Genomic DNA, 21,128 nt, shown 5'->3' on the forward strand with positions numbered 1-21,128 from the left:
GTTTGAATAGAAAAATATTTAACAAGAATGACTGAGATTTAATTTTCAGTGCAATACATCAAAGGAACACTGAGTACGCAGATAATAACATGAGACAAGGTTCACTTTGCAGGTGAGTCAATATTTGCAAAAATCCGACCACTACTGATATGGTCATCTCACCAGAAACAACAGATCAGTAAAATTTGTTTTTTGCTCAGTAAACTAATTATCTTTTGTTAGCTATCATTGCAAATCAGGTTGTATCATTGAAAGAGTAGTCAGATTAAAGTATAACGAAGGGAGTAAGGCAAGAGATTACAAAAATATTTTTTAATAATTTAGCCAAAGAATTCTAAAATATGCTCATTTTTCATTACTAATTGATTGATTCTTAAACATTAAAGACCAAAATAAAATAGCTGGTGTGTGTAGAGAATTAGCACACAAGAACCATCCAAAAAATATCTTGTTAGTTTTAATAACAAATTCAGCAATTAACATTTTATTAACACCTCACGATCCTGTCTCAATTTCTACAGTCTCAGCCACTGAATTTAGCCCTTCATCCTCCTGTAGAATCACAACATTGCTGTGAGATTTATCCTCTTCAACGATGATGCACTTGTTGTGCGAGTCGGAGATGATGATTTCTATGATATCATCATTCAGCTGGATGTGGCCTCTGGCCTGACCTTGCACAGTCTGGCCAGTTTCGGTCGAGGGGCCTACTCCTTGGAGAACGTGCTCGGCTCCGAATGCCAAACTGTTCTCAAACGGATTTGAAGTGCTTATCAGTACCTGTCCTTCATCTGCAACGGGCATCATTGTCACAGCATCGATAGCATGGACATACACCACTTGCTCTTCTTGGGGCTGCACGCTTGCTTTCTTATCTGCACGAGGTCTCCTGCTGGTTTTCCTGGTTACCTTCTTAGGCCTGCCCTTCGAAGGGGCAGAGTGATCCGATTCCAGGGCTGCCAATGCCTCTGCCAGCTCCCCGGCAATTTTCTCCTCTTTCCTTTTGTGGGACAGCTGGTGGCGGACCAGGCTTTGCATTAGGGTGTAGCCCGCCCCACACGTCTGGCACTTGTAGGGCTTTTCTTCCAAGTGGCTCTTCTGGTGCCGGCGCAGCTTGGTGGCCAAGGTGTAGGCCTTCCCACACTGGTCGCACTTGTAGGGGCGGTCTCCAGAGTGAAGGCGCTCGTGGGCTCGGAGGGTGTGGGGGTCGCGGAGGGCCTTTCCACAAACAGGGCAGAGGTAGACCTCCCCGGTATGGGATATCAGGTGCCTCCTGAGCTCAGGTATCTGTGAAAAGCGCTGCTCACAGTACTCGCACTTATATGGTTTCTCCCCAGTGTGGATACGGAGGTGCCCCAAGAGGTTTCCTCTCTGCCTGAAGGTTTTCCCACAGTGAGAACAAGGGTAGGGCCTCTCGCCGGTGTGTAACCTCATGTGGTTCTTCAGGGAGCCAGAGTTGGCCAGCTCCTTGTCACAGACGGTGCACTTGCAGGCCTTGGACACCTTGACGTTGAGCGCCTTCATGCGGTGGATCTCCTTGTGGATGCGCAAGGAAGGGCGCCGGGCAAAGGACTTGCTGCAGATGTCGCAAGAGAACGGGCGCTCCCCCGTGTGCAGCACCTCGTGCTCCTTCAGGTCCCGCTTCAGCCCGTAGGTCTTGTCGCAGTGCTGGCACTTGAAAGGCCTCTCCCCCTTGTGCTGCAGGACATGGGCACGGAAGCTCTCCTGAGAGCTGTAGCTCTTGCCACACTCGTTGCACAGATAGGGCTTGTAGTCCCGGTGGGTGAACTTGTGCTTCTTCAAGTGGCAGAGCTGGAAAAAGCATTTCTCGCACTCATCGCATTTGTATTTTCGTTTCCTGGCGTCGCTGGCCTGGGAGACGTCTGGGCTCTCAGCGCTTGCAGAAGATTCCCGTTCTTCCGAGGGACTTCCTACGCTATCCAGGATGTTGGCACCCAATTCCCGAGCTGCTTCGCTGTTTTTCCCCTCTTCCACGCCGGCCTCCCCCCGTCCTCCTTGCTCATTCTCCGCATCTTTCCCTGCAGCGTCCTCCTTACTCTGCTCCGCTGCATTCTTCTCTCTCACCTGCCGCTCCAGAACTCTCATCTTGCGCTCCTGCAGACGCTTCTGAATTCTGCTGACCAGCGTGTGCACTTTTCGGGGTTTGGCAGCCAGACGCAAGCTGGACCGGAAACCACCTGTTGCTTCCTCCCCGATTCTTCCGCCCTCCTCCAGTTCCTTGTGTGCACCCTCCACCTGCGGCGTTTCTGTCCCAGAATCCCCATCGTCCCCCAGTGCTGCTTTGGAAGGCCTGTCTGAGGACGCACCCAGGTTTTTTAGCGCCTCAGGAGAGCCGTCCTCGTCTATTTGTGCAGAATCTGTCTCTTCAGAGTCACGGGGTAAATGATTTCTTGAATCCTTCTTACAGATTTGAGACAGTCGTCTTTTACGGTGATGTTGCTGCGGTCTGTGCTCTTCTACTGCTGCCTCGGACTCTTTGGGAACTTCCTGTACGGTAATTTCAGGGGCTCCAAGTGCCTCGGATGGACCTGCACGAGCTCCTTGAGGTTTGGGTACAGCCTGTTCATGGCTTTCTTTCGGATCTGTAAAAAGATTTAACCAAACACACAATCACCTCATATAAAATGGAAACAAATTTAATTAAAACTAAAGGGGGGCACCCGGTTAGTTTCAAAAGATTAGAATTCCTTTGAACACAGTTCAGTCAGTCTATTCCACATTACATTCACTGTTTCAGCTGACACCCCAACTTTTTTCAAGGAACATCTGGATGAGAACATTGGATCCACAGGGATCCAACCACCAAACTGGCCAGATGATCCAAATGGCCTCCTCTCGTTCATAACCTTTCTTTTGTCCTCAGATATTGTGACTAGAGTTGTTGATCTCAGGGGACCTTCTCCCAGCATTGTTACCTGGTAGCTGCGGAGCCTCCTCAGTCTCGGAGTCGAGAGCTTCCCCCTGGGTGTGGCGCTCCTCGGTCTTGACGGTCCTATCTTCGCTCCGTGCCTCCTGACCGTGCGTTCCTTGGCCTTCCTCGGCCGACACCTCTCCCGGCCTGAGGAGCAGCTCCACTCCCGGCTCGATGTCCTTGAGCGCCTTGACGTACGGCCTCCCGCGCAATCGAAGCACGCACGCGTTCCACTCCCCCTCGCTTCCGGCCCTGCAGGCAAACCTGGGTGTGGGAGAAAGGGGGGGAACTGTGTGGGCATGCAGATGGATCCCTCGATACAACAGGACCCAAGAATGAGGATTCCCATGATCAATAACATAAGACACAACACAGGGCTGAATGACAGCAAGGAGTCCTTCTCCAGGCCCTGGAGATGCTTAGCAATGAGTCTTAGCAACTGGATTCTTTGTGCTCCTCTATACTCAGATCTTATAGGCCTTAAGGATGAGAATTGTATTTTCCCCAGCTGACTTGATTCTTGTGTCTTCCTTTAGCTAAACTCGTTGTTTACTACAGCTGCGTTCCCAGCCTTGGCCCTGGGGACCCACACACCTCCACACACCTTAAACTAGTTAGAGCACTGAGTTAAATACTCGAACCCTTAATTATAGACATAATCATTGGTTTAATATGACATCTTTGTTTTCAGGTCCTTTTCCGATCCCCAAAGGTAGGGGCTTGCCTTTGAAGTAGCGTGCTTCTTAAGTTACTTCCGATCGCCGGTTCCTGGGTAAAAAAGAAAACCTTGCAAAGATTCCAACCAAGCAACTTCCTGGTTCAATGAAAGAGCTCAGCTGCAGTGCAAAACAAGCAGGTGTGTGGGTCCCCAGGACGAGAAATTGGGAACCTCCAAGCTAGAGGAATTTTCTTATTCAAATTACCTTATCCAGTTACCTGCCTCCTCGAGAGGAAGAGGGTCTATAGTTTGCTCAGAATTCTGTCCCCTTCCCTGTTAAAAAAAAACAATTAGGCAGACATAAATTTTGACATCTTCACAGCTTTATTTGAAGTAGATAATGAAGATACCAAATGTGCAGTACAGCCACCTGCTGGACACTGAACCCATTACACTTAGGTTTCTAGTCCTCAAGCTCTCAGGGTTTTTTTTTACTAGTAATAACATCATGAACTGAAACACACTACAGCTGGAATTAACCTTACACACTATAAAGATTTTATTGATTTACCAAACTGCTGTTTATATGCCCTCAAGTGGCACGGTGGTGCTGTGGTCAGCATTGCTGCCGTGCCATGCTGGGGCCCTGGGTTCAATTCTGGCCCTGGGGTGCTGTCTGTGTGGAGTTTGCATGTTCTCCCCATGTTTGGTTTCCTCCCGGGGTCCAAAGATATTTTGATGGGTTAATTGCCTTCTGTAGAAACTGCCCCTGCAGTGAGTGTGTTTGTGTGTCCCTGCAATGGGCCGATATCCTATCCAGGGTGCATCCTGCCTTGCGCCTGTTGCTTGCCAGCACAGGTTCCAGCTTTCCCATGACCCTGAGCTGAATGAATCGGTTAGAAAACAGATGGATGGATGAACTTGTACCCAGCCTACCTCTTCAGTCTCATCCACATCGGTGGTATTGGCGCAGTTCTCCAACGGCCCAAAGAAAGCGCCTTTGTGCACGGCCTTGCCCACACACCAGACGCCAATGCAGCTGCCCCGTGCCAGTGAGGGTCCCAGCGCCAGCCCCGGAGGCAGGGTGCGCAGGAGGGCGGGGCAGGGGGACTCTGGGTCCGGACTGGACCTCCCAGAGCCTTCTCTGCAGTCATCACAGGCTACGTGCAGACGGGTCACACAAGCGATTCAATTGTACAAATCAAACACAACAACAAGGACAGAGGAATACTGCAGAGGAGGCCCAGAATGAAACAGAAGAAAAGCTGAAAATCACAGAGGAGATGCGACCAGCCAGCCACAGCACGTTTCGCCTTAAGGGGGCCTTGACACTATAGATGGGCTGTGCTCTTGACATCTTTCGATTGAACTGTCAGCTCCAGTCACTGCTGGTCAGCTAAATGCACACAGGTTTAGAGAACAAGCAGAGTATAATTCCACACTGAAAACTAACAAGAAAAGTGAAAGAACACAGAAGAGAACAGGAATACTGTGCTAAGGGGAGCTGGGAAGACAAAAGACAGGCTAACGAGACGAGACTGGGTCAGACCAAGAGGAAATGGTGCTGAAGAGATAAAGATCAACCATTTGTACAGTAAATGATTTTTACTGTTAAAGAATCTTTTTATATTTATATTAGAGAGCAGGAAACAAAAACTGACCGACTATGATAGTTTAGTCACAGTCTGAACAGACACATCATTTATGATTTTTTGTAATTAGGCATGTTTTTCACATACATTATTAGGAGCTTACTCTGTGCATACATACTTTCCTTTATTCGTGTTAATGTGATTAAAATGTACACGAATTGCAGAAGTACAGGACCCCACGCTCACGCTCTGCGCATGCGCCGTATCGTGACGTGGTTTAGGATCACAGAAACTGAACACTGCACGAAGGCGTTAGTAAGTTGCAACTTAACAGTTGGCAGAAAACAGCACTGGATGTTTTCAGCATAGGGTGCAATAGTTCTAGTATTCGGGGTGTCAGTATACAACTACGGGCAAACACATTTTAAACTAATTATATCGACCATGAAACTACGTCTTTGCACAACCTATCATATCAATACTGGTGTTTACTGAATGATTGCTTAAACAAAACTGTACTCACACGACGTTTTCTGATTCTTCGTAAAAATACTCCAGCTCGTCTCTGTTTTTCGTGACATTACACTTCCTGTATTTGAACTTGTCTTGCGCTGAGCCTTATGAGAAAACCTTAGGCTCCTCTTTAGCTAAATTTAAATATTGTATATGAATAATTTCAAACAGTCTTAGGTAACAAATAAACAGTATCAACAGTGAGGCCCTGGACAAAACAATCAACTGAAGACTGAAGGCTATTTTTATATTTTAACGCATACCAGACTGTAGTAACAATAATGTGAATTATTTAAGTAACCCAGGGTTAGATTTCTGTCAAGTCTTGGCCATTACTGTTTCGATTCTAAAGTCTTCTCTGTCTTTCATCCCAAACTCCGGGAAAATCATCGCTCTCCAGCCAAGATGGAGACCATCCGGAAACTGTAGCCACAAGCTCAAACATCCGACTGGAAACATTCTCCCTCCACATTCACAGCCGTCAATGTGAATTTGTTTACTGACGAAAGACGTGTGTTCAAGGCTCGATTTTGAAATACGGCAATTATCTCGCATCATACTGTTATCGATAAATCTACATTGCACAATATCGAGCACAATATAAATGTCTAGGAACCGAATGAATTCATTTAGTTTCTCCTCGGACGACGTTTCGCAGACACTCGCGTGTAAAATTCTGCAAATGGCAAAAAAAAAAACTTTTAACATGACCCAAATAACTGCGGACCCTTTCCATCCCAGGTTTTTCGAGCACTGTCTTTTAAGAATGTTTTTGCCTGCGACGTCTGCCACAAAATCCAGGAGAACAGCATGTAATAAAGAATAAAATATCAAGAAGCATTTGTGATTAAACGAAACATGATACACCCACTACATAGAAATACGGTTTGTAACATTATGGCAAGCATACATTTTTTTTAAATGAATAATTTACAATTACAAAGGCGTAGAATTAACATATTTGTTTTACATTAACATCTAATAATATGCCTTTAATAGAAAATAGTCTGGGATTAAATGTAAGCTTAAAATTGATACTTTTCCTGAGCAAGAGACCCATAAAAGCGGGGTTTAATTATTTCAGTCTGCTGGAGTAGAAAACATTTATCAATATCTAGCACTAGCTTAATTTTTTTTCCAATTAAAGACCACAGGGATTTTTTTTTCATAGAATATACGAGTAAGGTTCTTGATTTACAATTCAGTCTGTAAATAATCGCCTATGTACCGAACATACTGTATGTGGTCAAAGAACGAACTATACAATTTTACTATATTCTTGTTGGATGAAAGTCCTGCATTTAATTAAATTGAAAAGATCGTATTTTCCTACTGGTTTTATAGCATTATGGTCTATAGGATTTTGCGAAAGCATTTGTTCACCCATGTGACTAAATTACAATTTGTTCGTTTAATTTTACGTAACGGATGAAAATCCTTCTAATTCGTAGACGTAAAACTCTGCACTCGAAAAATCCAGATACCTTTAAAAATTTTCATTTTTTTCCCCCAAATTAACCATTTTCAAGTTATCCCTCTTAATTGGAACTTCAAGTACACAAAACTTTAGACTAATCATTATACATCGATATATCCAACATATTAAAAGGCACAACTTTAGACTAACACACTCCTGTAACTAAGATGTCCTTCCATTTAAGAGTCAAGAGTCCGGTAAACGAACTTGATTTTAAAATCGCATATCGTGAGAAGTGAGTTGATAAGACTACAAAAATAATAACACTATTTCAAAAACACCTTTAAGTATAACGATGTATTATTTTATTTTTAAGAACTTGGAGAAGAACGTGGGTTTAGGATAATTAAGCACATGTAATTCGGGAATTAAAATTAACGTTTAATAGTTTCGATAACTTTTTAAGGGAACTTACACTCACTAGAATAATCAAAAATAAGCACAAAGATTGTATTAATATGGGCAGATGACGACCAGTATTATAAGTCAATTACTACATTTCATCGTGAGCGAGGCAAAACATTATACATCATATTGGACCGTAGCTGCAATCAATAATTGAACTGCAAGTCAACGTGCCTACACCAAAACTTTTCACTCGAAACCAAGAATAAACTTCAAGATAATAAAAACCGTCATGAACCATATATATCTTTCCTGATTGCTCTGTGGCTACAAGCTAGGAGGCTAAATTGTATAAGGTGCTTCCTCTTAACTCCTGGGCTGCAGATCGGCGACAAGCGTGCGTAGCACAGGTAGCTGCGACTGTTTTGTAGCCAAACTTTTCAAAATATGCACAATTTTGTCTTCGTCTTCGATTTCGGGGGTCCCTCTCTGGACTCAAGTTGCTTTCTTCCGTTTTCCATGTCATTTCCTGTAATAAAAAGATGGTGGTCAAAGCTAAGAGAAGCAGCTGACTCGCTGAAAATTATTTCGAATATAAAAAAAAAACTTTACCTCGCCTGGGACTACTAAATCACAACTGTGCCGGCGCGTCATCCGAGGCGAGCTCTGCGCGGCAGGGACTGTCCAGTTCACGGACCTGAGAGTAGGGAGCAAAAGCTGAAAAAAGGTTGCGAATTCTGTAGAAGGTGAGTCAGTCTTTAGTAGCCAATGTGGCCAATGAAAATGGCTTCTGAAAGAGCTAGGCAAATTGCCAACAGCCTGCAGACTGGAATCGGGGACATATCTGGTGGTGATACGTGTAGCAGCCCGTGAATAGACCTTCAACAACAAGGGCTCAGTGGGTTCTTAGGGGCGCTTGTCTTTGCGATAATGTCACACAAACTTTGCAGGTATGTGGAGTTTTATTTAAAGGGACAAGATCTCTCCTGTTTTTGTTGCAGTTTTTTTTTTGTTACACTGTAGCCCTGTTTTTTTGAGCGACGTCACCCGTAGCCAATCAGCGCGCCGGAGTGGCCCCGCTAGACATTTTGCCACGGGGGGGCGGTGACGTCGCCAGGCGGAGTTCGGATTCCGAGCTGTGGTTTGGAAAGGTGGAGGTGTGTAGAAGCGGTGTCCCCGTGTTGCCAGTATCCCCCCCCCCCCCCAAAAAAAAAGCATGAAAGCGAAGCATTTTTTTTTCTTTTTGACATGCAATCGATGTCTTTCTTCCTTACTACGCCAGGGCTTTCTTAGTTTATGCACGAGTTTGCTTTTGCTGCATGTAGGAGTTTGATTTTGCTGGAAGGCGGAGTTACGTTGTGGTTTTTTTTTGTGGGGGGGCGTCTTCTAGGTTTGGTGTCACTGCGCGAGTACAAGTATTGGTTTTGTGACCCCCCCCCCCCCCCCCAAAAAAAAATAGGTTATCTCCTATTTTATGTTATTCGTCCTTTGCTATCACGTCGGGTTTATTGCATTTTCTGCGATGTTGAACATTCATATTAAAGTGTGTCAAAGCTAAAATGTCTTTGTCGGTTAAATGTTTTGGGGTTTTTGTTAAAATATTGTACATTGTGTTGAAATGACTACATTTAAAGACCACCCACCGCACTGCTCATGCCTAATGTTTAATACGTAGAGTGCTGGGACCTACTTCATTGCTTTTAACGCAGAGCAACTCGAAGAATAGCTCGGAAATGCGATCTGATAAATATCTAGCCATGAAGTCCTCCTTACACGAACATACAGGAAATTTCAAATCACAACTTATTTATTAATTGACATTTTCCTGCTGGTGAACATTTCACTGATGTGTCGGGCAGGCGCTTGTATGAGAAGCCAGAACCCAGGTCCAGCAGTAAAGTATGCATACCGTTATGGTGAGTTATTCCAGCGTGACTGTGAAAACCAGCTTTTGACCCCAGACTAGTGCATTTCTTATAATTCATTCCATATGATGGGAAGAACAATAGAGCAGCAGCTCAGTGTGTTACAAGAACTTTTAAGGGGATCATTATTTTGCTTTAAATAAAACTCTTCCAAGTCCTACGAATTTCCACTCGCAATGCTTTTCTGCTACAAAGACGTGGAAAATTGGTTTACCTCCTATATAAAATATTAGATAAAATGGTCCGTTGTCTCAAAGTAGTGTTGATGCTTTCGAAGTACGTGCCAGTAAAACCATTGTTGCGATTCTTCCTACGCAGCTTATTCAGATTTCCTGTTTTTTTTTTTGGTTAATCGAAGACTCGCGGGATGTTAAATGTGTGCTCCATTAGTCCGTCTCTTCTAGTGTTGTACAATCTTTTGTTCAGTGTTGTACTGCTGGTGATTTAATAAACGTGTCCTTCCGAACTCCGACGTCAGATGTGAACTGTGAATAAAGTCTTAAACTTCAACGCAGACGACTCTTTGTTGTTGAAAACTATTAATTTAACAATTCAAGGGCAGATCTAAATATTAAATGCATTTTCCCCAAAGTAGCAATGTACTTGTTACTTTTTGTTCCATTAACCTTACCTTTAATCCAGGGTAGGTATAGTTACAGTATGTCAATACCGTTATATATAATATAGTCTAATTAACGAGAACTAACAAGTATATACAACAAGAAATAAAGCGATATTTATGCGGACAAGGAAAAGTTAACTGCACGCTGAAAAACAGAACAGAGGAATGCAACATTTTGGCTGTAGGGCCTTTTCCAGTGTGGAATTAACCTTAACGTGTTCCTTAGCAGCCAGCACATGCTGACGCAGCTCCCCACTTGTCCATATAATATGTGTATTGCGCAATTCAGCCTGTTACTTGTTTTGATCACTCCGTTGTATGATGGCAATTGCTTACGTACAGAATTTCCCACTGTACTTAAATGCGAAGAGTATGAATGGGAAATTGGTTGTGGAAGGTTATGTACAAGGCCTTTGGAATATGGTCTAGGCTTCCCTATGCATTTAACATAAAATGCAGATTTTTGCGGTTTGGCATCAGCAAATATCAAGTACAAGCACTCCAGACTTTGTATGTAGTTGCATTAAAATCCAAATACACAATCAGCGCTGAAAATGCAACAGAGTAGCTGAGGACTTTATCTTAGAAATAAGGACACTTATTTCCAAAGCATGTAATCATTTCAACCTTCTCCTTTGACACTTTTGCTATTTTTCCATCGAGTCACCTAGTAGACGTAATGAATGGTTATTTTTGTTCTGGTGTTACTGCTGTGCTTCATTGTGTCTCGAAGATCTGATTGCATTTGCCCGAGCAGCGCCTTGGCTCTCACCAGCCCCTCTTCCCTGCCCTTGCCTTCCTGCAGCGCTGGCGTGAGAGGCTTCTCTGGGAATCGCAGGTCACCCCGCCTCAGGCCCCCAGCAATGGCCGAATCCAGCACCTCGAAAAAGGAGTCTTCTGACGAGGAGCCCAACTGCAGCAAGAGGTAGTCTCTCTGGGGGGGACGGGGGACAGGGGCACTGTCATAAGAACATAGAAATGGTTATTAACCAGATGCAACCATACAGCCTTTCTAACTCGATTGGTTGTTAGTAGCTAAGTGATCTGCGGATCTCATCCTGCTGTTTCTTGAAAAACAGTACCAGCTTCAACAACATGACTTGGATAGCTAGTTCCATGCTCCTACGACCCTTTGTGTCAAACGTTCCACCTGTCAAAGGTAGTGCTTTCTCCAATTTCTGCCTTTTTTTACATAGTTTTTTTTCTTTTTTCTAATCTTGAGTTTGTAATGGTGACGCAGTAGTTAGTTAGCATTGCCAGCTCAGAGCACTGGAGCTCTGGGTTTAATTCTGGACCTGGGGTGCTTTCCGTGTGGAGTTTGCATGTTCCCCCTGTGTTCCTGTGTGTTTTCTCCAGGTGCTCTGGTTTCCTGCCACACTCCATAAACTTACTGGTCGGTTAGGTGGTTTCTGGGAAATTTGGCCCTGGTATGTGTATGTGTGTGTGTGTTTGTGTCAGTGTGTGTCCTGCTGTGGACTGGCGTCCCATCCAGGATGTATCCTGCCGTGTGTCTCTTGCTTGCCGGGTTAGGCTCTGGCTCTCCTGTGGCCTTGTATTGGATAAAGCACTTAGAAGATGGATGGAGTTTGTAATGTTTAAAAATCAAAAAGAAGTGTGGGGTGTGTGGTACTCACCCGTACCAGTGGTGTGGTGTGGTGGGTGTTGTGTCCTGCTGTCCATCTGCTTCTTTCACAATACCCTGATAATACCATCGTCAGCTGCAGGCATAAAACAGTTTTACTCTTAACCCTCTCCTGTCTGATTCCAGCAGAATCAAAGAGGAGGAACACCACCTGAGCGATGAACCCAAAAAGAAGCTGAAGGTGAAGCACGAGCACTGCGTGGCTGCAGGCTACCCACAAGTGGACTTCTGGTGTAAGTGTTCAGTCTTCTCCGAGGAGCTTCGGCCGTTTCCCCTTCTCCAGTTCTCCAGATCCCATGTTACCAGTTTTACTTCCTGTTCTGGTCATATTAAAGGGGAGCCGCAGTATGAATTTCTCAGTCCGGTTATTAAATCTTGGGAACAAAATACATACATTGACGGTATAGGAAAATTGTACAGATTTCGAATAAAGCACAAAATTGTGAACTTGGTGAAAGTACTGTAAGTCGCCATGTTGTCGCAAACCCCTGGTCTCTCCACGGGCGAGAGCGAGAGTTTGCAAGAATTGCAACGCGATGTGGCCCTTCCTGCTCACTAGTCCCTGTAATAACTATTGCAATGAGATGTACAGGTTGTGCAGGAGACATTTCACTGGAGAAATGTTCCAACGTGATCTGTATGCAGAATTAACGAGTCGTATTTGTCGGAAAAACCGTCTGGAAGTCGAGAGCACTATTTCTATTGGATTAAAAGAGATGTATTCACAAGCCTGGTTGTTTACAGTGTAATAGGACCGCTTCACCTTACTGAAAATTTTGTTGCCTCATTCTGAATTGCAGAACATGGTGCTTCCCATAGCAGGAAATATCATCTATTTTGTGATGTAAATTGAGATTTTACAAAGTACTGTGCACATTGTGCTTTTATCGTGGTTTGAAATGCACTCCTCAATGTTAATTCTTTCTTGCCGCACAATATAAGAATAGCGTTGCAGTTTCCCCTCTAAGTAATGTTCTTATTTTTGACTGCATTGGCGCTTGTGTCGCGTTTGAAGTTCGAACTGCAAGGGCGTGCGTGTTTTGTGCTTTTTCTCCTGCAGTCTGTGAAGAGTGTAAGGAGTATTTTGTGGAGGAATGCCCGGCACACGGCCCTCCCGTGTTTCTGCCGGACACGCCTGTAGCTGTGGGGGTGCCCCGCCGTGCAAGCCTGACCGCCCCCCCGGGAATCGAGGTGATTCAGGAGCCAGGTGGCGAGACAGATGTGTGCTGCGTGGACAAGGTCTTCAGGAAAGGCGTCCTGTTTGGCCCATATGAGGGAGAGGTGGTTGCGCAAGATAAGTCGTCTGGATTCTTCTCGTGGATGGTAAATAAAAGCAGGATTTTTTTTAAATGTCCGTTAATCATTCTGCGAAGAGCTCTAGTCAGTTTAACCAAAGAGGTGTGCACAGTGGCTCTTACCAGGTCAACCGAGAGCTGCAATTATGCCTCGATATATCAGGTGTGCATTTTGTTTTGCTTCAGATAAAGGTGATTTTTGGCTTCATTTTCTTTTTCAGATTGTTGACAGAAACAACCGATACAAGTCAATTGACGGCACTGATGAAACTAAAGCAAACTGGATGAGGTATTTTTCTTTCACCTCTTTGTTTGAGATCAGTGTTGGAATACCACATGCACTGCTTCTTAATTGAATAACGGTCTACTGACAGGGGTCTCAAAATAATAATATACTGTAGTTGCAGTCAACCTCATAATTTGTTAGTGCATCCAACACTGTTTTGTGTCAAAGGTTTAAGAAGGGTTCCTGAACTTGTAAATTGATACCAGTGATGTTAACTTAATGTAGTTGATGAACAATTAATGAAAGCAGCATGAATGTAAAATGGAAAGGAATCCTCAGACCTATTCGCATTCATCAAAGTTGGAACATGTTCATTTTCGTAATAAAAATATCAAATTTCTTAGGTTCGCATCACAGTTCTTTCAAATTATATCCTAGCACAGAATAATTCACTCTTACTGGAAGTGTACAGTATGTGCAGTATACATTTAATGAATATTTACTAATATTTTCTGTACTTTCCAATTGAAATGTCTTTAAAGTTGGTGGCTGTTTTGACATACCATGAATGATTGAAAGCTCATTGTGGGGGTAATTCATGAACTGGTATTTAATTAGAAATGATGAGTAGATAATGAGCAGAAGAAGAGGATCTTAGGAAGTCAAGAACCGCTTATTGAAAGAGCTGAAGAACATACACAGACATTGCCCAATAAGTTCAGTTCTGCTGTGATGCACAAAAACTTCCATCCTGATATATGATGCTTTTGCACGCCAACACAAGTGAATGTGCTCTCCTCCGATGGGCTCACCAGCAGGAATTTGGGGATATGCGTTTTAACGAACCCTACCGCCCTCATCGAAAATACTCATTCTCATCAGTATCCTATGATTTCTCTGCGACAGTTTTTGCAGCATTCTGGGAGGCTGCGCGGTGTTAAAAGTGAAAGAACGCAGTGTGTTCGTCTCTGAGTCTCGTGTTCCCGTGCTGTTGGCCTCAGGTACGTGATGATCTCTCGGGAGGAGAACGAACAGAACCTGATGGCCTTCCAGCACGGCGAGGAGATCTACTTCCGCGCCTGCCGGGACATCACGGCGGGCGAGAGGCTGCGCGTCTGGTACAGTGCCGAGTACATGAGGAGGCTGCACAGCATTTCCCAGGAGAGCATCGACCGCAACCTGGTGGGAGGTGAGCATTCGGAGTTTCCCCTCCCTGCTGGTGACTTCCCACAGAAGTCCAGCTTGGTTTGTTTTCAATTCCTCTAGTTCGTTTCTGCTCTGGAAGTGCGCTTTTCACCTCGGTGCAGTGGGAAGGTTAAATGCTCTCCTGTGGGAAAGGGAGCGTGAATCTGGGCGTGCTGTCAACAACGAGTAAAAAAAAAAAACTTGGCTGGATAAACTCTTGGTTGCAGTGCCTCAAGCCCTCTAGTGTCCGTCCTGCAGTGAAACTGTTTGGATGCGCCCTGAGGCACTCCAGCTGGGGGCAGTGTCCCGAGCAATGCGCTCCTCCAGACTGCGAGTCTTCTATTGCGGTGACTTTGGCACAGATGCTTTTCCTCTGAGAAAAACACTGTTGACTTGAGGCAGAAGCAAAAATTGCCCTGGAATCCTCTTCAGTACAAACCCAAAGTGGAAATAATGCCTTGTTTAAAAAGTAATCAAACATTGCAAGTGAAATGTAAGTTTGTCCACATGTTGCTGTTCTATTATTGGTTAAGAATTTAATTAAATCAGAGATGAGATGTGGAAATTTCCCCGGATGACTTCCCTAGTTTTCATTTTAGTTTTGCTGTTAGTATTTTAAATCGGGGACCTGCTGTCAGGGAAGGAATCTTTCAATGTGGAAATTTGAATCGTAGGGTGTTGTGCTCTCCACTGTGTATTATTAGAGTTTCATTGGTGTAGGACAGGAAAACACTGATTGATATCAAATAACATGTGGCAAATAAGCTCAAATGAACACAAGTGTTCTCAATGTCATTACAGCGTATGAAATTAATTACTTCCATTGTTTTTTTAGTATACGGCTTAATTACAAGGATTTCACACTCCTTGATACCGTTCCTTCACCTGTAAGTAGTGTGTCAGGCTTGTGAAGTCCCCTCCCCTGGTGTTTTCGCTCAGGGCTGGCAGTGATTAACAGCCATGAGCAGCGCTGGTCACTCCCCAGGGAGTCACAGTAAACGACAGGGTTTGGTGCCAAACAGAGCCTTCGTGCCGCTCGGAATGGAAAGGACTGTTGTGGTGTCAGGCCGAGGAAGGGAGCGAAGAGAAATGAGGGGTTCTTTCTGCGGCTGATGGGTTGGTCTGCCTGCGGAGTGGGATCCATCGCTGTTGACTCTTCGGCATTATCTTCTATCATGTTTAGACTTTCTGAGGGTGTGTAAATACCTGTGCGGTGAGGGAAGCTACTGGTGGAAAGGTGCTGGCTCTTTCATGCTGGTGTGAGGAGTCGTAAAAAACATGGTGTTGTTTTCTTTTGCCTTAGTGCCAGAACAGTCTCTGGCTCTCTCCCATGTTGTAACTGAGTGTCTCCCCAGTCTGAAAACAGCTCACAATTAAGTTGAGCAAAGTGTTGATAAATAGCTCTTAATCATAAGGGAAGTTGCTAATGAATCAGAGAAACAAGACAGGAACCGTAGCTCGACCTACGATTTCTCTTGATCCTTGATTGTTTCCTGTATGCTTTTTAACAGATCACAAAGCAGTAAAAAATGCATTAGTCCTTGAAGCATCCTACGCAACATTAGAGCAATGTGGAATGTTTGCATCTCCCACACAGACACACACACAAAAATTGTGCTCTTCAGCGCAAAAACGTGTTTTTTTTCTTGGAGTGGTTTCTCATCGCCACAGGCCTGTGAAACCATCTTCAGGAGGTGATGTGGCCCACACCCAGCCCAGTGTGGGTTCAAAAAAAGAAAAGTTGTGCTGGTCCCATCTGGCTAAATCGTTCAGGTAAGACACCATGTATTTTAACCTCTTAAATGATTAAGAATTCATCTCTTATCGTGTTCTCTCATGTAAAACAGCCAGTGCTTTTAGTGTTTGTCAAGTAGACCTCTGTGAGGATTTGCCAAATTAAGAACTCTCCTAAAAAGTCAGTAATTAATGTTGGTCCTGACTTTTCCAAAAACGGTAGGAAGAGTAATGGCAGTGTTTTGTGCCTTAAAGGTGAAACATTTGTACAGTTGAGGAGCTCAGGGACAAGTAGCTCAGTAATCGTTCATCATCATATACCTACATATGTCACTGTTACGTTGTAGGTTAACATAGAACAGATTTAACCTGCTCCCCCAGGACTCGGTCCATTGAGATTTATTATCTAGGCTAAATTTGTTCAATCGGAGATTGAACACAAGCAAGATTTGCTCTAGCGTGCCCTTTAATTTTATTTAATAACACCACATCTGTCAGAGCAGTAAAGGGAAGAATTCTGGCTCATTTAAAACTCCATACAGAGAAGATTAGATAAGGTAATTGCCAAGAAAGTTTAACTTTGTGCATGGATATGAGCGTTTTTGCATGACATGTTTTAATACAACAGAACAAGGTGGTTGTCAGTTTCTTGTTGGGAGAAGACTATGTATCCATCCTTCTTACTTATTTTTATAGACGTATGTGGACTGAGAAGAAGGAAAAAACACAGAGAAGATACACAGCAAAGTGGATTCCAGCTGCGCTTTGACTGAAGATGATTTTGGGGAAAAAAACAACTGTGGCACAGGACAGAAGTGCACTCAGGACAGAAGAACTGTGCTGCTTTTGAAATGCTGTGATGTTCGGCTCTTGTTGTTAACACTCGACGCAGACAGGGTAGATTGTAAAATGTGCAGTCAGTAGCCATCAGGCAACTAGGTTTTGAGCCCGTCACTGGTGTTTAGTATACCGGGCTCCAGTGAGCAATTGAAACTCTAGTGACCATAGTTGCCACGGAAACCCTGACATGTTTATTCGAGACCAAAGTGGATTGAAAGGAAGCCGCTGTGAATGACGTTTCTGTTATGTCGTGGTGTCAGTAACAAATAAAGAAACAAAAACCGGTATGTGCTGTGTCTTCCTTATTACACGTGACTGAGGTAAACGTTGCGTTTTGCTTCCATGAAGGTGTAAAGTGAGTGCCAGCGTTGAAATTCACCCACTTCCTCCTGGCGCGACACTTCATTATTGCTCTCTTCACTTGACTGGTCTTGCCAGTAATTCTGTGTGTTGACCTCCGGTGTTTGCAAAAGCCTTTTTTTTTGCTTGCCTCACGGGTATTGGTGCTCTGAATGTTAGAAAAAATGGTATCCTTGTGCTCTTGTGCTAGACTGCGATAATAAGAAAGCTTCTCTTCAACACAAAAAGAGCTAATTTACCTGGCCGTAAAATAAATACATGAACAGAAACGTACATGGCACATAAAACGTGGTATTTACCTTTCCTGATTTAGGACTGTTACCAGCTCTTGCTGTAGCTCATGATTTATGTGGAGTCTGGTCCTGTAGGCGGTACTGATAAGCTCTCTTTCTTTTAAGATCACACAGCAGTAACAGAGTGTGTAAACGACAGGGACGAGAAGGGTTAAGAATTCCCAAAGAATGTAAAAGAAACATTGCATACAAAACCTTTAATTGGTCCATAACTATCAATATAATTGGTCCATAACTATCAATAATATTAGAAGCCTTCACTTACTCATCAGAATCCTTAAATGGGTTACTCTGTTTTCTTTGCTCTGGAGAGATTTCCAGATGCATACATGTGCACCTGTGAAATTCAAAGGGAAAACATTCCTGCCGTTCCTGATTACCCCCTCAATGCATCACAGAGCATTTTTTCTGAATGACTGTATAGTTAGATTGATTGACTCTGTGCTGAAGGTTCCAAGGTCACACCTGTGGCACCTTTTAATATTTTTAGGAAGAGCTGGTGTGTTTATCCTCCTTTAAGAATTTCAATCTCCGGCATGTAATGGACAACAAGACATGTTGTGAGGTGGCGGCAGGCGTTCTTGGTTTTTTCAAATGAATTTCTTTCGAATTGAGAGCCCAGGGGGATGACTTTAATGGGATGGGGTGGCTCTCTGTGGGCAGCGTGAACTTGAGAGGAAAACGCAAACCTTTGCTTATTTAAAGTGACTCAAGCGCATGGGGTTACGAGTTAATTGACGTTAATTTTATTTGTAATCTTCTGGGTGAATTATCGGTTTTTGTGCCGGGAAACACCTGGAGAGAAATGTGAGAGATGGACTCTTTTTCCAGTTCTCCTCGGAGAGGAATGATGTTTAATAGAAGCAATCCTTAAATGTGAGCCATGCTTGTTGTATTATTTGAAGTTGGGGATGTATATGCTTTTCAGTGCTGCTTATTAGTGACAGCTGAAAAAAAATCAAAAGTAAACTTCATCCAAAACAGCACAAGAAGACAGACTTGATGGCAATATTAAGATCTTGTTTTCTGCACTTCATTTGGCCCTTCAGGTAAGTAAAGTAGGTTTCCTGATTTTCAGCTTTTTAAACTATATGCACTTCTTGTAGCCCTTTATTTAGGAAGCACTGTGTTTAGTGTTAAGATTACTTAATAATGAATAAAATACATTGATATTTCTATATCAGTGTATTTTATATAGCACAATATCTATATCATTGTCAGCTTTAATTTGGAAATATTTGTTCGAAAAATGGGTAAAATAAGATGCATTGTCTTAATTTTCGAAAGACAAAAAAACATTTTTCAGCTGTCATAAAACACTGCATTGTTTAAATATAACTGCAGTTGTTTAGGATGACTGGTATTTGTTTTGCCTTTTCAACATTTCTGAAATAGTTTTCACACCAAATTAAATCAAAGCGTATGAATTTCACTGGGTGTATAATATTGTCGGTTGGTGTTCTTAACTAATGTGGATCAAAAGATTAGTTGGGAAAAAAAAGATTCCCCTCCCCAAATAAAATTGAAAGACTGTAAAATTCTAAAAAAAAACAAAATGAAGTGTAGCATCAACGCCTTTTTTCTGCCAGCCTGTTTGTTTGGACTGCCTTCCACCAAGTTGTCAATTTAAGTGTTTGTGAACAACTTGAATTCAGTTTTGTTTGGAAAGGCGTTTGACAGAATTGGAGAATGTTGCCACAGCTTGCTTTGCGATTCCTTATGATCTCTTTTCCACCCCCCCTTTCTGATTTTGCTGTGTTTTTAACCTACCGCGGTATCAGTCGTGCTTTTAACGGTACCCCTTTCGCGCCAGGGGGCTGTTATTGAGACTCTGTGCTTTTCCGTTGTGCAGGGAGGCCGATGGTCGAGAAATCGGACGAGCCGTCGGGAAATCCGGAAGATGCGAAGGGATCGGTTCTGAGGTCGGCCCTCCGCGGAGGGCGATTCCTCGGGAAACGGGGGGCCGAGGATGGAGACGGCCAGCACCCAACCAAGAAGAAGAAAATTGACCTCATCTTCAAGGACGTCCTGGAGGCGTCTCTGGAGGAGTCCAAGCGCGTGGGGACCCCCCTGCCCGTGAACAGCACTTTCCCTCTGCGGAAGACGAGGGGGAGCCGCGGCGGAGATCTCCACGAGCGGCCCAAGGCGGCGCCGTTGCCAGGCTGCTCTTACCTGGGCCTCGCCAGGCTGAAGACGGAAAGCAGATCGCCGGAGCGGGTGGGAGGCTGCCGGCAGGCCGAAAACGAAGCTGAGGCGGACGCGGGCCGCGTGAAGGTGGAGGACGCGGACGGCAGCCCCCGCGCAGCGGGCGACGGGCCGCCCGACGCGAGCCCCTCGACTTCTTTTTGCCCCAACTGCGTGAAGCTCAGGAGGAAGATCAGGGAGCTCGAGGCCGAGCTGGACAGGCTGAGGTCCGGGCAGCCACCCGAACCTCCCTGTCAGCCATCGCTGCCCGAACTGTCTCAGCTTGAAGAGCTACAAGGTACGTTCACGGTCGGGAAAGCACACGGAGAGCTTTCCTGGTGGGTCCCGAGCCCGAGGCGTCTAGCTGAGGAGTTTAGGCATCTTCATTCTCAGGCCCCAGCAGTAGATCTCTTGACCTGGTGGCTGGGCATGCTGCATATTGGTCTCATGTCATTACAGGCTATGCCCATCCTCAGCTTGGTTTTCTGTTGTGCTTTGACCTCCCAATTCCTCACGTGATAGGGATTAAATGGGAATTCTTTCTCTTTTTTTTGCACACTTCTTGTGGACTCTGTGCAGGTCTCTGGGTTAACTTTCGTATCCTTTCGTTTCGAAGGGGAAAACAAAGCCATCATTGTCCCTGCGGTAGTTTTGTCACATTGACAGGTCATGGCCTTTAGAAGCTTATGTTTTGCCATAAAAAGGCACAATTTGATATGGCTGTAGCTTTCAGTGAGGTGGTTGTCATATTTCTGTTTCATAACTGAACTTGTGGCATTTCTTTCATTCTTCCTGTTCTTGACATTCAGCATGATTTGGCTTTAAGTCTGGCATAAGCGTCGGCGATGTGCTGTTTTTTATTATTTAATTAGTTGATGAACAAATGCAAAATGTACATTTCAAGTGCCTTTGGTTAAGGTTGTGAAATGAATTATTCAATTGTAACATTTTTGTATCCTTATATTGGTGTTGGTATTTTATATTTAAATAAAATGCCCTCTATATTGTCGTATTAAAACATTGTACAAACTCAAAAGTTGTAATTTCTTCTTATTGTATAAATAATAATCTTCTTGTTGCTGAGGTATTTATGCGTTCTTAGTGATTAATAAGATGATAGAGAGTGGTACATAAAGCAATGTATTACACTGTATTTGATGACATCTTAAGAATTTTGTGTGTCCCATATTATCACACATTATGAGGCTTTCTCATTTTTAACATTAATATTTCTGTTGCACATAAATTACCATTATAAAACCCCAGCTTTTCAATCTTAGGGTTAAACCTAAAATAAGTATTCAA

At 43.9% G+C, this 21,128-nt stretch overlaps 2 protein-coding genes across 2 annotated transcripts in view; one reads left to right on the plus strand and one right to left on the minus strand.

The window, feature by feature from the left end:
• znf408 (zinc finger protein 408) lies at positions 1-8,460 on the minus strand. Its single transcript, XM_088934860.1, has 6 exons — positions 8,130-8,460; positions 5,706-8,046; positions 4,527-4,750; positions 3,856-3,923; positions 2,937-3,196; positions 1-2,603 (listed from the first exon to the last, which is right to left on the minus strand). Exons 2-6 carry the CDS (start codon positions 5,761-5,763, stop codon positions 496-498), a joined length of 2,718 nt encoding a protein of 905 aa, XP_088790986.1. The 5' UTR covers positions 5,764-8,046; positions 8,130-8,460; the 3' UTR covers positions 1-495.
• The window catches only part of prdm11 (PR domain containing 11), a 20,340-nt gene continuing 7,260 nt past the window's right edge, over positions 8,049-21,128 (plus strand). The window contains exons 1-7 of the mRNA XM_088934859.1: positions 8,049-8,467; positions 10,870-10,989; positions 11,833-11,939; positions 12,767-13,029; positions 13,223-13,290; positions 14,229-14,416; positions 19,492-20,121. Coding sequence (XP_088790985.1) covers positions 8,448-8,467; positions 10,870-10,989; positions 11,833-11,939; positions 12,767-13,029; positions 13,223-13,290; positions 14,229-14,416; positions 19,492-20,121 — 1,396 coding nt within the window. The 5' untranslated portion in view covers positions 8,049-8,447. The remainder of the gene's footprint in view (positions 8,468-10,869; positions 10,990-11,832; positions 11,940-12,766; positions 13,030-13,222; positions 13,291-14,228; positions 14,417-19,491; positions 20,122-21,128) is intronic.

Source organism: Atractosteus spatula, chromosome 16 (genome assembly GCF_055471065.1).
Source record: "Atractosteus spatula isolate fAtrSpa1 chromosome 16, fAtrSpa1.hap1, whole genome shotgun sequence".
Taxonomy (NCBI): domain Eukaryota; kingdom Metazoa; phylum Chordata; class Actinopteri; order Semionotiformes; family Lepisosteidae; genus Atractosteus; species Atractosteus spatula.